The 14,495-nt window shown below is 37.2% G+C and overlaps 2 protein-coding genes across 2 annotated transcripts in view; one reads left to right on the top strand and one right to left on the bottom strand.

Annotated features, from left to right (window-relative positions):
• LOC106868586 (dynein regulatory complex protein 8) overlaps positions 1–2,299 on the top strand; it is a 10,273-nt gene extending 7,974 nt beyond the window's left edge. The window contains exons 6-7 of the mRNA XM_014913917.2: positions 251–431; positions 2,147–2,299. Of these exons, the coding sequence (XP_014769403.1) occupies positions 251–375 (125 nt within the window). The 3' untranslated portion in view covers positions 376–431; positions 2,147–2,299. The remainder of the gene's footprint in view (positions 1–250; positions 432–2,146) is intronic.
• Positions 2,300–3,332: 1,033 nt separating this feature from the next.
• LOC106868588 (vesicle transport through interaction with t-SNAREs homolog 1B) lies at positions 3,333–14,171 on the bottom strand. The gene is made up of 7 exons (XM_014913918.2): positions 14,016–14,171; positions 9,984–10,042; positions 9,540–9,650; positions 8,147–8,200; positions 7,384–7,557; positions 6,273–6,334; positions 3,333–4,137 (listed from the first exon to the last, which is right to left on the bottom strand). The coding sequence occupies exons 1-7, from the start codon at positions 14,113–14,115 to the stop codon at positions 4,044–4,046; spliced, it is 654 nt and encodes a 217-aa protein (XP_014769404.1). The 5' UTR covers positions 14,116–14,171; the 3' UTR covers positions 3,333–4,043.
• Between the last annotated feature and the right edge of the window lie 324 nt (positions 14,172–14,495).

Below are 14,495 nucleotides of genomic sequence, written 5' to 3'. Positions count from 1 at the left end.
TTGGTCCTCTGATAAAAACTTCCTGTTTGAAAGGGATCTAAATGAAAACCTTCCATCAAATTTTCATGTTAACTTCCAAGCACCAGCTTAATTATGACAAAGTTATTTTAATTAAGTTTTTATTATTTTCGAAATTAATTGAAACAAAGGCAGTATTTGTCAACAGAAACATGGTAACAAAAAGGTTAGATTTGTCAAATTTTTTCCTTATCTTTTTCTTGAATTTTTTTTTTTTTTTTGTGTTTTTCAGGTGAAGCTTTTGAAACTGATGAATTGGCAGAGATGTTTTCTGCAGCAGCAGAACCAGATTCAGAAAATATTAATTACAAAGACTTCCTTTCACAAATAGTAGTCGATGATCAACTGATTTTGTAACAGCCCTGAACTGAAAATTCTATGGCAGCCCCTAACTGAAATTTTACATATCTCAGGTTTGACAAACTTAGATTTCACTTCAATTAAAAAAAGAAAAACTATGAAGCATTGATTTTCCATTTTATTTATTTATCTTTCATCTTTTACTTGTCTCAGTCATTGGACTGTGGCCATGCTGGGGCACTATCTTGAAAGGTTAACTCCAATACTTCATTTTAGAACTCATTCCATCATTCTCTTTTGCCAAACTGGTAACTTGCAGGGACATCAATAAACCAACACTGGTTGTCAAGTAGTGGTGTGGGACAAACACACACATATATATACACAACAGGCATCTTTCAATTTCTGTTTACCAAATTCTCTCATCAAAGTTCTTTGTTCTAAATATACGCAGTCTTCTAGTCTTAGATTTTTGTTGATGATATAGATAAATTGGAAATGAATTACAACCCTATGACCGACCCCCACTGTATTCCATACCACTCTAAAAACTGTAGTCTGTTATTATCTTAGCTATTCTTGCTACATTAGTGACAACATGAATTTCTTCCATCCTCTTGCTCTGTTAAAATATCTAAGAAAAATTATATTAATATATCTTGCCTGTTGAAAATCCATATTTGTACAGCTGAAGATAGCGCTGTATTTAAATTAATGTAATGATTTTCACCTTACTTTGAGCTGTGCAGAGAATACCGGACTGACTTGGTGCTTCAGCTTAAGTAACTTATTCAACTGAATCTTAATTACTTCTTATATATACATATATATATATATATATATATATATCAACATTCATTTTGAATTATTCTATCCTGTATACACTGGTTTGGGAACAGATACACTTTGTGTATGGCACGTTACAAGTAACAACTGAAAGGTTGGCGAAAGGAAAAGGCATTCACTCATAAAACACTACCTTAGAAAATAAAACTGTCTAACCCATGCCAGCATGGAAAAGCAGATGTAAAACACTATTGGTGATCCATTGAATCCTGTCGAACCGTCCAATCCATGCCAGCATGGAACACAGATATTCAATGATGTTGATGAAATGGAACAGTTACTATAATTGACTGCCATTAGGTCACTAGGACTGGATTTATCAAACCAAGGAAACATGAAAGACAATGTTGTTCCAGGTAGGATTTGAACTTGGGACTGAGAGGGACAAACTAAAGACTACAACATATTTCATTCGGTAATCTTAATCTATTGGTTGTCTCCACCACAGCCATAGGAAATATTGATTTCATATTTTGGCACAAGGCCAGCAGTTTTGGGGTAGAGTAGGGGGGGATGGGCGGCTAGTTGATTACATCTACCCCAGTGCTCTCTGCTCATGACACAAGGCCTGGAATTCAGGAGGAGGGAATTAATCCCTTACATCAATACCAGTGCTCAACAGATCCTTATTTTATTGACCCCGAATGGCCTTGGCAGAATTTGAACTCAGAATGTAAAACTAGAAGCAGGCTGCTAAGCATTTTGTCTGGTAAAGATTCTGCCACCTCACAACTAGATTAAAAATGACAAAATTATTTGACAAAATTCTTCATAATTTTCATAATTAATTGAAAGAAAGGCAGCCTATTTCAACAGAAACAAGTGGGTTTTATCTTGTAACTTTGTTGTTGCATTTTGTAGTAATCCAAGGAAGAAATACAATGGATTGGTTTCTGGTTGCTTGCTTATCTTTTACACGATTGAAAGAGAGGACATCCAAAAGATAACAAAATACTCATTCGTCTTTTTTTTTTTTTTTCAGAGAAGCTGCTGCAGTTTGCATCCGATGCCAAGATATGAACCACCAGCCTCTTGGTTTGCTCTGCAATACCCTAACAAATACTCTGGGCCCTGGTAAAAGATTGAATAAAGTATTGGGATTTGTAAATAAATCATTTCCTTCTCATCCAAATTATTTCTGAATTTGTTGTATTTTTCATTATGAATCACAGATTTCTTTTATTCTTTTTTGTTTTAATGACATAATCAAGAAGCAAAACAATACCCTGGGGCATTTTTAAGGGCCGACACTGAAGAAAGGAAAATAAGAAGTTAGGATCAAACCAAAATACTAAATGTATCTGAGATGTGTTTGGCGGCATTAAAGTTGGTAATAAGATTAAATCTACCAACTCAAAATAGAAAACGGTTTAGCTGGTGACCTGGTGATTTGCTCAACTGTAGACAAGTATGCACCTTGGCACAACTCTTTTACATAATGCTTCCAGGTTGGTGATGCGACAATAATAGACAATTGGAGAAAGTTGATTATGCAAATATTTGAGGGGGAAAAAAAGACACGTTTTTATATATATATATATATATATATATATATATATATATTAAATTTATTTACTTTTTATAATATTTCAAAGATTTAAAAGTTTATATTACATCTCCAGTTAAGAATCTCATTGTGACAGACATAGGTAGACAGATGATAGACAGATAGTTATATAGACAGACAGACAGACAGATAGCTAGCTAGCTAGATAGATAGATAGATAGGTAGATAGGTAGATAGATAGATAGATAGGTAGATAGATAGATAGATAGATAGATAGATAGATAGGTAGATAGATAGATAGATAGATAGATAGATAGATAGATAGATAGATAGATAGATAGACAGATAGACAGATGCAGAGAGAGATACATGATAAATTGATAGATAATAGATAGACAAACAGACAGAGAGACTGAGTTCTTGTTGATAACATAATCTGGAGCCAGTTTTAAGACACCAACCAATACAGGATTCAGTTCAAAGAACAAAGGACAATGGCCCATCTTCATTCCAAAAAAGGGAATTAACAGAAAAGAAGAATATCACTTTATACAAAAAAAAAACAATAGAAAGAATTTGTTGATATTTCTGTCTGTAAATGTTGATATTGTTGTTTTAACTCTAGGTCCACTTTCAACAAGTAGACTAACAATCAAAGGCATTTCTTTTTTTTTTTTCATGGAGGGGGGGAATATGTCTAGGACTGACTATATTAGTTAACATATTCATTCATCCTTTCTTTAAGACACCAGGGTGTAATTTGAGGGAGATTTGGTTGTTATTTCTAACAGGTCAAGAGACCATGTAGAGGCACTCTCTCTCACCTGATTTGTATCTTTTTTATGGTTTTATGACTGTTGATATGTTGATTCAAATCATTGAAGATAAACAAATTGAATGAATAAATAAAAATGTTCTTGGCTCAAAAATGGTCAAGGAGATTTCTCGGACTTTTGGCTTCAGTTTCAACATAGGAAGGAATATTGGTGTCCGATGCTTAAAACAGCAAACGCATTGTTGTATCTGTCGGGTCTAATCCAGGAGCATTGCCAAGTGTAACCAAAGGGGAGATAACTTCCACCAAACCACAGTTTCATCTCACCAAACTCCTCTGACCCTTCTCATCCACAGTCTTAACCGCATTTACTTTAACGAGAGAATATTTGTTTGAAAAATCATTTTTAATTATTACAGAGATGGTTTGCGAAAATAATTAGTTTAGAATGTGTAGTTGCTGTAGCTGTTGTTGTTGTTGTTGTTGTTGTTGTTACGTGATAATATAAATATGTTGGTTACCTCTTTTTATTTATTTTTATTTTCTTATTGATTATTGTAACAACAGAAATGGAAAGATTTACAAATGGAAGGGGATTTACTTTCTGAAATATTTGTAGTAAACCACTCCACCTAAGGCTGCTAATTCAACCAAGATTATAGCAATAAGGATCATTTTGTCAGTCATCAACCTGGAAAATAGAAAAAAACAAGGAAATTACATACAAAAATACATCATCATAAGAATTATTTAATTAGTCAGAGAAAAATAAATATATACCATAAAAACCCATGTAATTTGCGCACCTGTGTAATTTACGCAGGTGATTTTCCGAATAAAAACTGTTAAAAAAAGGCTTCTACTTATGTAAAATTCACACCTGAAAGTTTTCAGAATTGCTAATATAGCCAGGGAAAAAGGTTTCCAATTTAGTTGTATTTAGCATAATTTCACTTACTTATGATTAAATTTTATTAAATTTTCATTAAATAAAAATAATTTCTGTTTAACAGGTATCATGTTGAAAGCTATTAAATTACAAAGTGTTTGTGTTGTTTATTATAAACTTTATTTTACATTTCTTGCCCACAAGAGATTATGTCCGATCTTTAGCATACTGCTGTATGTCTTCTCAAATCATGAGCACAGGAAAAGTTATTGATGAGAATTACCAACAAAAACAAAGCTGATAAATATGCACAGATGTTGCAAATTAAGTTCAATTACCAATAAACATCAGCTTAGATGACACTTTACTCAACCAACAGAGGAAGATGACCAATCAAACTGATTATGTAAACAGAATTCTTTTTTGCCTATTCTTGTTGGAACCTTTGATACGGGTTATCGAAATCTTAATCCCTTTCACACTTATAATGTCAAGCAAACTTTAAAATTTGTCATTACCATTATTGTCAGTATGGGCAGAACTTATGAATCGTTTACTGCGAAAAAATTAAATTTGTTGAATATGCATTTGAATGTGGCAGTAGAGCAGCCGGAAGGCATTTTAATGTTAATGAAGCCAATGTTCGAAATTGGCATAAACAGTATGACAAACTTAAAACTGTGTGTGGTAATAAACAGGCAAAAATAAAAACATACAATCAAGATTATCCATAGCATTACATTTTTTTCAGGAATATCAATATCATTATGTATGCCAATGGTGTTCCATTGCAATAGGCAGAAACTCCAAGCAATGTAAAATATGGCCTAGACCGTGTTTACCAGCATTAATGTCAGACTTCAAAAACTAGTTAACCATTTAATGGTTTTAGTAAATTTATACTGAAAAATTAAGCACTATACCATCCAGTATAAATAAAAGTCAACTTCATTATATTTAAGTCATTATTTCTTCTGTAAAAACCTTTTCTGACATTAAATCAGTCAACTTCTGATACAAATGTTTATGTTTTGTACATCTTTTTCCAACAGAAAGAAATTTCAAAAAATTCTAGAAACGATCCACTCGTGTAATTTACGCACCCCGTCAAGTTTACTTTTATTTTTGCGAAAAAAAAAAGTGCTTAAATTAAATGGGTTTTTACAGTATATATAGATGCAGCTTTGGCTGTGTGGTAAAAAGATTGCTTCCCAACCACATGGTTCCAGGTTCAGTCCCACTGTGTGGCGCCTTGGGTACGTGTCTTCTACTATACTCTCGAGCCGACCAAACCCTTGAGAATGGATTAGGTAGACAGAAATTGGAAGCGTCGCATGTATGTATGTATGTATGGATGGATGTATGCATTTGTGTGTATGTGTTTGTCCTTCCATCACCATCGCTTGGTATGTTTACATCCCCATAACTTAGCAGTTCGGCAAAAGAGAACGATAGAATATGCACTAGGCTTACAAAGAATAAGTTCTGGGGTTGATTTGCTCAACTAAAGGTGGTACTCCAGCATGGCTGCAGTCAAGAGACTAGTGGCAATGGCTGACTACGAAAGCGTCTAGAGTGACTGCATCAATTATGGGATGATGATGATGATGATGGTGATGGGGCCAAGGACTGCATTGTGCTCTAGTGTCTGCTTTGGCATGGATTTTATGGCTTGGATGCCCTGCCCAATGCAAACTACAGCATGTGCTGGGTGCTTTTCCATGCCACTGGCTCAACTGAGGCTGCCATGCAGCTCCCAAGACCACAAAAACGGAGAGGAGGGGATAGCTTTATAATAGAGCATTTATCAGTCTGAGGCTATAACAAAGGTCACTTACCCAAGATACCAAGCAGTAGGACTGAACCTAATACCCTGTGCTTAACAAGCCAGCTTCTCAACCACTTGGCAATGTTTTCTATACGGAAACATGACTTACCGTCTCACAATATTTTTTATTATTCGCCGACTTTTACTAAGGTTAGCATCGGTTTCGTCAAGCTGAAAGATAAGGAAAAGGCAAAGAAACCAATTTTAATTCTACAGAAACAAATTCAACAAGAATAACTTAGGTCTACAGGAAGACGTTTTGGCACCATTTGAGCGTGGTTGATGCCAGTACCACCTGACTGGCTCCTGTGCCAGTCACACATCAAAAGCACCCATTACACTCTCGGAGTGGTTGCCATCAGGAAGGGCATCCAGCTGTAGAAACATTGCCAAATCAGATTGGAGCCTGGTGCAGCTTCCCGGCTTGCCAGTCCTCAGTCATACCGTCCAACCCATGCCAGCATGGAAAGCAGACGTTAAACGACAACGATGATGATGAGTTTCTTCTCTAGGCCCAAGGCCAACAATTCGGCAGAGATGGGTTAGTCAACATCACTGATGCCATTGACCCCTTAAGGATGAAAGGCAACATCAACCTCAGTAGCATTTGAACTCAAAACCTAGAGAGCTGCAAGAAATACCATTAAACATTCTGTCAAATGCATTCTAAGGATTCTACCAGTCTCCCACCTGAAATGCAATCGTTTACAGCTACAATAAAAGAATAAAGATCTTTTTCTTTTTAATACTGCTTAGTCAGAAGGAAAGGGCAATGGCTATAACCTGTTTTAGGGTCTCTAAGACTGGTGGAAGAGAGACCTGAATACTTGGCCCATCTTTCCTGCATCAGAGCAAATCCACTGCTAAAGGCACTCAACATCCTGGTAGTCATGGCAACAAATTCAACCTACCGCCTACATGAGCCACAGTAAGATTTGAACTCGTAATGTAAGGAACTGGAAGAAATATCATAAAGAATCCCATCTAATGATTCTATTGGTGCCACATTCTCAAATTGTATTTTATATATTGACCCCAGATGTAGAAAAAGTAAAGCTAATCATAGTAGGATCTGAGTCTGCCAGCCAAGCAGGCCACAGTAAAACAGTATCTCTCTCTCTCTCTCTCTCTCTCACACACACACACACACACACACACACACACACACACACACACACACACACACACACACACACACACACACACAAAAGTTAACTCACTCTGTTTTTGGTTCTTTCCAAAACTTCTCTTTGTCGACTCATATCTTCAATAATTCCTGTACCAATTTCGTCAGTCTCAGCCGCAACTTGCTGCGACCGAGCAATACTTTCAGAAGTCTTTTGTAAAGACTGTATGCCCGAAAATAACTTTTGTCGGTTTGAACCTTCTATTTTCTGGATTATAAAAAAAGACAAAAAAAGAGAAATATCTATAAAATTGCAGAAAAGTTTGAATGACGGGTTAAACAGTTTAGCTTGGAAGTGCAAAGTGCTACCTGAGTCAATTCTTCAGCTCATATTTTAGGATTAAAATGTTATAAATAAGAAATACCTTCAAATACATTGGGGTTGATACAATCAATGATGCTCCTCTTCTGTAAATTTGTGGTTTTGCACCAATGCAAGAGATCCACATTGAACGGTGCCAATACAAAACTGTTCTACAAAATTCTCAGCTTAAAAGCGCTGATCAAAGTGAAGAGGTGAGCAACCTTGATCTGTTCACAGTTTATCTAAAGAATTCTAATCTATGCTATATTAGAACATGGCTTAGTGGCTCACCACTGTAAGGTCACGAGTTCAATTCCCAGTGGTGTGTTGTGTCCTTGAGCAAGACACTTTATTTCACATTGCTGCAGTCCACTCAGCTGGCAAAAATTATTAGCTAAGCATTTTGTCCAACATATTAACAATTCAGACAGCTCACTGCCTTAGCAAGATTATTAATAATAATAATGATAAGAATAATAATAATAATACATACATTTTCCCAGTCACTGGTTCCAGAATCAAAAGTATTATTTTCTGAAATCATTTTCTGAAACAAAGAAAAATCCAAATTTATAAACTAATTAATTAAGTAAATTGTTATTAAGAAAAAAAAAGTGAAAATAAACAATGAATTTTAAAAATATGAAAAGCTTTGATGAAGGTACAAAGATCAGAGGTTCCCATTTCTTGCAGTCACAAGAGATTGTTTGGTTAGCAGAGTAGGAAATGAAAATGGACACTCAAATGTATCTTATGATTTAGCTTTCAAATGTAACTCATCACTTGAGAGACAGCTGCAGACGATTGTGTTGTCAAGACAAGAGACAATTAACTGAAGGGTTTAAGGTCTCTATGACAGTTGACAAAGAATCACACACACATTTTCTTCTCCTTTTGCATGTTTTTTCGTGCAAATGGACAGTTGAACACTTGACTCAGTTTCATTACAATTAGCTCTCAGGGACAGGTAACAGACTTTCAAAGAAGGATACCAGCAGACTACCATTCAGTCTAGAAGCAAGGCTCATCTCCCACCCATGCAATGCTGCTAACCTAGCAGCCAAGTACTACCTTTCTGAGTTCATATGGTTCGTGCTGACAGCTATCATTGAGTGTAGATATGAAATATATTTGCCAGCAATCATCATATTAATGTCCACTTTTCCATGCTTGAATGGGTTGGCTGGAGTTTATTGAAGTGCATTTTCTACAGCCGGATGCCCTTCCTGTCATCAACCCTTACCTGTTTCCATGCAAGGTAATATTTCCCCCATGGCCGGGCAGTTTTCGCAGAAGATTGGAAATGAATGATATTTTAAAGTTGTGGCCTATGCCAGTGTCAGGTCAATGGCACTCCTGCTGGTGGCACATAAAAATCATCCGTTACACTCTCAGAGTGGTTGGCATTAGGCAGGGTGTCCAGCCATAGAAACATTGCCAAATCAGATCGGAACCTGGTGCAAGTGTGTGTGTGTGTGTGTGTACACACATACACACAATGGCTTCTCTTGGTTTCCATCTACTAAATCCATTCGCAATGCTTTGGTACCACACAGTGGAACTAAATCTAAAACCATGTGTTGGGAAGCAAACTTATTAACCATACGACCATGCCTGCTCCTTAGATTCTGTGAACCAATTTAAAATATTCCTCTAAACTTGATATATTTGCGTCAGCATTTGTGATTTTAAACAAACACCATAAATGTTATCTGTTGGAATCTTATGATTTTTGTAATAATACAAAATACCATCATCTCCTCCAGACATAAACATTGTTGACAGGAATCAACGACTTTGATAAGGATAATATCGGCAGAAAAATGCTAAACTAAAACGAAACTCATAGAGGAATGTTTATCTAATCAACAAAATTTAAGACGTACAAAATTTCTACTAAGACTTTCAATTTCTCTTCGGTAATTTCTCAACTGATTCATCATCTGTATTCGGTAAGTTTGTGGTGCTGATTTGCTTTCTTGTTCCATTTCTTGCATCTAAAATCAAAATAAATAAATAAATAAATTTTTCTGGTATTTCAAAGTCAAAAAATCAACATGGAACAGAAGGGTTTTAAAAACACAGGGATGATATGTATGGTGAGAGAGTTCAGAGAGTGTCCGAGTAAGAGACAGCTAAGTACATGAGGAGTGATGGTGGTAGAATAGTAGACATGCAAAAGGATAGGACAAGAACAACAAGGAACAAAGGAGCAGATATGGGCTCTGTGAGAGGAAGAAAAGCAGCGTCTATGAGGAAGGAACTGGGCCATAACGTCTGCAAGCTGTAAACCATGAGAAATAACAAAACTAAGAAGTCTTTAATCGTACCAAAAGGGAGGCTTCCTCCAATTTCTTTTCAACTTGTCTCTTGGCATTTTTCTTCTCCTCTGCAAATGAAAATCAAAACAAATGTCTAGTTAAAAAAACATGGAATATATAAATGGCTGAGTCAGCATCAGAGGTTGGACATTAGGAAACGGTTAAATGAAAACAGATCTTTTTTCTATCATTATTATTAGTTAGGGTGTCAGGTGATAGATTCAAGGGCTTCACATCAAGCAGGATCTACAAGTATGAGTTAAAAGAAGGGTTAAGGGTAATTTATGCAGAGGCTTTTTTTTGTTGTTTTTTACTTGCATCATTCTTAGTGAAATGTGAACCGAAGACAACATTAAAAGACATTCTTCATATTACAACATATGTTTTGGAGCTTTTAGGTAATACATCATCATCATCATCATCATCATTTAACGTCCACTTTCCATGCTGGCATGGGTTGGACGGCTTGACTGAGGACTAGCAAGCCAGATGGCTGCACCAGGCTCCAATCTGTTCTGGCAAGGTTTCTACAGCTGGATGCTCTTCCCAACACCAACCACTCCGAGAGTGTAGTCAATGCTTTTTATATACCACCAGCATGGAGGCCAGTGAGGCGGCACTGGCATCGACCACATTCAGATGGTGCTTTTTACATACCACCAGCATGGGTGCCAGTCCTGATTATGCAACACTGGTGAACTCACTTTATTTGCCGGGTCTTCTCAGTCACAGCATATTTCCAGAGGTCTTGGTCTTTTGTCATTGCCTCTGTGAGGCCCAACGTTCGAAAGTCATGCTTCACCACTTCATCCCATGTCTTCCTGGGTCTACCTCTTCCCCGGATTCCTTCAACTGTTTGGGAGTGGCATTTCTTCACACAGTTCTCCTCATCCATCCATAGTACATGATCATAGCAATGCAAATGTCTCTTTTGCACGCCACATCTGATGCTTCTTATGTCCAACATTTCTCTCAAGGCGTTTACACTCTGTCATGTGAGCACACTGACACTACACATCCAGTTTAAACCAGTTTACCATGGTAGTAATAATTTCTTCTATTTGCCACAAGGGCAATGGATAAGAGGGACATACATTAGAAATTGTGTAGATTTTGCACAGAATTAAATGTTGAAGAAAAACAGGAATGGAAAAATAGTACTAAGAATGGTCTCTAACAATGGGACAAAGCAAAATACTTGGGGTAGAAGGATGTATAGTTGGGTATATCCACTGCCCTAGTTAACTAGTACCTATTCTAGAGACCCCAGGGGGATAAAATGTAAAATTAATTCACCAGATTTAATTATGTCGCTGGGCACATCATCATCATCAACATAGCTTAAGCATCCACTTTTCTATGTTCAGAGGGTCAGACAGAATTTGCTAAGGTTGACTTTTCTCTGGTTGGATGCCCTTCCTGTCATCAACACTCACCTTTATCCAAGGTATATTTCCCTGAGACCAGACATGTTTTCATGGATGATTGGAAATGAAGAACACTGCCTGCATGATGGTGACACTTGTTTACAACTATCATGTGAAGTCAAGGCAAAGAGATAATACACACACACAACAAGCTTCTTTCAGTTTCTATCTATAAAATCCAGTCACAAAGCTTTAGTCAGCCCAGGGCTGTAGTAGGAGACACTTGCCACACAATGGGACCGATCTCAGAGCCATGTGGTTGACAAGCAAACTTCTTACCACACAGCCATGCCTGCACAAGGCCAGAAATTTAGGGAAGCAATTATGTCAACCCTAGTATTTGACTGGTACCATATATTATTGACTGTGTATGGATGAAAGGCAGCGTTGATCTTGGTGGAATCTGAACATAAAGAGTCTTAACAAATAGGCGTAGAAGTGGCTGTGTGTAAGTAGCTTGCTTACCAACCACAAGTGTCTTCTACTATAGCCTCGGGCCGACCAAAGCCTTGTGAGTGGATTTGGTAGACGGAAATTGAAAGAAGCCCGTCGTATATATGTATGTGTGTGTGTGTGTGTGTGTGTGTGTTTGTGCGTCTGTGTTTGTCCCCCCAACATCGCTTGACAACCGATGCTGGTGTGTTTACGTCCCCGTCATGTAGCGGTTCGGCAAAAGATATCGATAGAATAAGTACCAAGCTTCCAAAGAATAAGTCCTGGAGCCGATTTGCTCGACTAAAAGGCGGTGCTCCAGCATGGCCGCAGTCAAAGGACTGAAACAAGTAAAAGAGTAAGGTATTTTGTGTAGGGTCCTTTATTTACCGCAGAGTATCATATCTGTGCTTAAGAAACTCAATTCACTCCCATGTGGATTTATGTTCCATCCCCACAGCAAGGCACCAAGGGGCAAGTATCTTCCACCATAACCTCAAGCCGAACAATGTTTTAGAAATAAAATTTGACAGACAGAAACTGGGCGGAAGCCCATCACGTGTGTGTGTGTGTGTGTGTGTGTGTGTGTGTACCGGTGTAATTATATAGTGATATTTACACCGCTAGAGTGAAATATGAGTAAACTAGGCCATTCGATGAATAAAATGAGAATGCGACTAAGAATTGGGATCAATATGGGCGGAGGTAAAGAATACGCCCCAGTATGGCCGAAGTGGTCGTGCAGTAACGAAAACCAGTAAATGAATAGAACAAATACCCTAAAATACGTTGACACTTTAATATAAAAGAAACGCAAAATGGAAGGAACAAAAAAAAAACAACCATACATACAAACATGCATACCTACATACGTGTGCGTGTGTGCATAAAAGAATTAGTTAAGTTCAGGCTGTGTCGTCTAATCACATGACTGGAACAAACCTAGAACCATAAACAATACGTCATGACCGGAATGGGTGAAACAATAAAGTCATGGGTTTTATTCAGACAAGAGAATAAACGATGCGAGGGCGGCGGGGAAGATGGCCAAGACAATAGGACACTGCATACTTTTTAGGCGTCTTTATTTCTAGTTTGCTACATTAAAGTTGCTGGTTCAAATCCCACCCGAGTTAACTTTATGCTTTATTACATCCGTCTAGAAGAGCAATACAGATGCCTTCTCTGCTTTTTTCTTAAACTTCCTTATTGTCCGTCCAAGTCGATAAGACAGTCTCTGATTAGTCCTGATCGAGCAGATCTCTGATCAAAAAGCAATCCAGACGTGGACAACCTGTTCTTATGTTGTTTTTTTCGTTTTTTTTCTTATGCATAGTGTACCAAAGATTACATTATCCAACGTGTCCTTCCGCTTTTTAAAATGATAGCGTGCGAGTTGAAGGCGACGTAGCTGCTGTTTCTAACTGATTGAACGACAAAGTAGTATCGTCTCTTCGTCAGCTCGAGGACTGCCAGGTGTGGCACATTTGTTTGGCTGGGCTTTTTATCCTTTAAAAACCATTGTCTTCTGTTGTAATTCCATTTACATCTACATTACTTTATAGGAATATGTTGTTAAAGTTTATAACACATCTGTCCATTAACCAGATTAATTCCCAAGTCTGGGAGGGGTTGTACCTGTTATAGAATAAGGGTTCGCGGTTTATGTGAAGAGGGATGTTGATTGTCCTGTAACAAATCCAAAGAAATCAATCATCGCAGCCAACCGCGATGACTCGGCAAACTAGTTTCAATAACGAGGTGTGAGAGGACAATATCAGATCTTCTCACCTCATTTGTCCTCTTCAAAAAGCCAGAAACTTTCGTTTCATATCATCCCAGATAATCCTAAACCACTCAAAGAATCTCAGACATTCGGCCAACATCGGAGATTCTAATTGTATTAATTCTAAGTTGTAATCGGACTGAACAGTATCACATTACAAACTTTGATCTTCTACATTAATTAACAACCATGTTAATTAAATGTCGTCGAGAAACTTGGTTTAAAAATAATCGTTTATTTTGTTCTTAAATTATGAAAAGAAGAATTTCTTTTTTTTTTTTGTTTAATGTTTATTTACATTGAAAGAAGAGAAAATTAAGTTTGCATAAAAAAGAGCAGCCTTTAATAATGTTTGTTTGGTAATCGGTAAGCGTGAAATAAAAGGATAAGACTTACCGCCGTATAATACAGGGATTTCATCGTGAATATATTTCTTTAATTGTTCTAAAACTCCGTTCAAATCGTCTTCGAGACACTCAAACTTCTCCGACGACATTTTGTCGATGTTGTTGCATTCAATTGTGAAGAGTTGCACAACACGGGGAGATAACTGACGTTCGGCTTTGTTTTATGGCCTTCCTTCGTCGAGAGTTAATTTTATATCCAACGCAGCAGTGTTTATCGAAAATTAATCGCTGAGACCCTTTATTTGTTTGGTTCTCAAACTGACGAATTCAGCCCTTACCCCAATGTTCCCTCTGTTATTTTTAGCTGAGGATCTGTGCAAAATTTTGTCTTTCTTTTGCAAAGTATGTGTGCATCTATGCAAGTAACCAATACTCTTTTACTTGTTTCAGTCATTTGACTGCGGCCATGCTGGAGCACCGCCTTTAGTCGAGCAAATCGACCCCAAGACTTATTCTTTGTAAGCCTAGT

This window comes from Octopus bimaculoides, chromosome 11 (genome assembly GCF_001194135.2).
Source record: "Octopus bimaculoides isolate UCB-OBI-ISO-001 chromosome 11, ASM119413v2, whole genome shotgun sequence".
Classification (NCBI taxonomy): Eukaryota; Metazoa; Mollusca; class Cephalopoda; order Octopoda; family Octopodidae; genus Octopus; species Octopus bimaculoides.
Note: the sequence above shows the minus strand (reverse complement) of the source record. Positions and strands in the feature narration are given on the sequence as shown.

What these genes read in the sequence shown, in the direction of transcription:
- LOC106868588 (XM_014913918.2), bottom strand. Translation starts at nt 14,115, where the DNA reads ATGTCGTCGGAGAAGTTTGAGTGTCTCGAAGACGATTTGAACGGAGTT. An exon ending in AAAGTCTTAGTAGAAATTTT is followed by an intron (nt 8,201 to 9,539) that starts GTACGTCTTAAA and finishes TCTTTGTTTCAG; the next exon opens with AAAATGATTTCAGAAAATAA. An exon ending in TGGAAAGAACCAAAAACAGA is followed by an intron (nt 6,335 to 7,383) that starts GTGAGTTAACTT and finishes CTTATCTTTCAG; the next exon opens with CTTGACGAAACCGATGCTAA.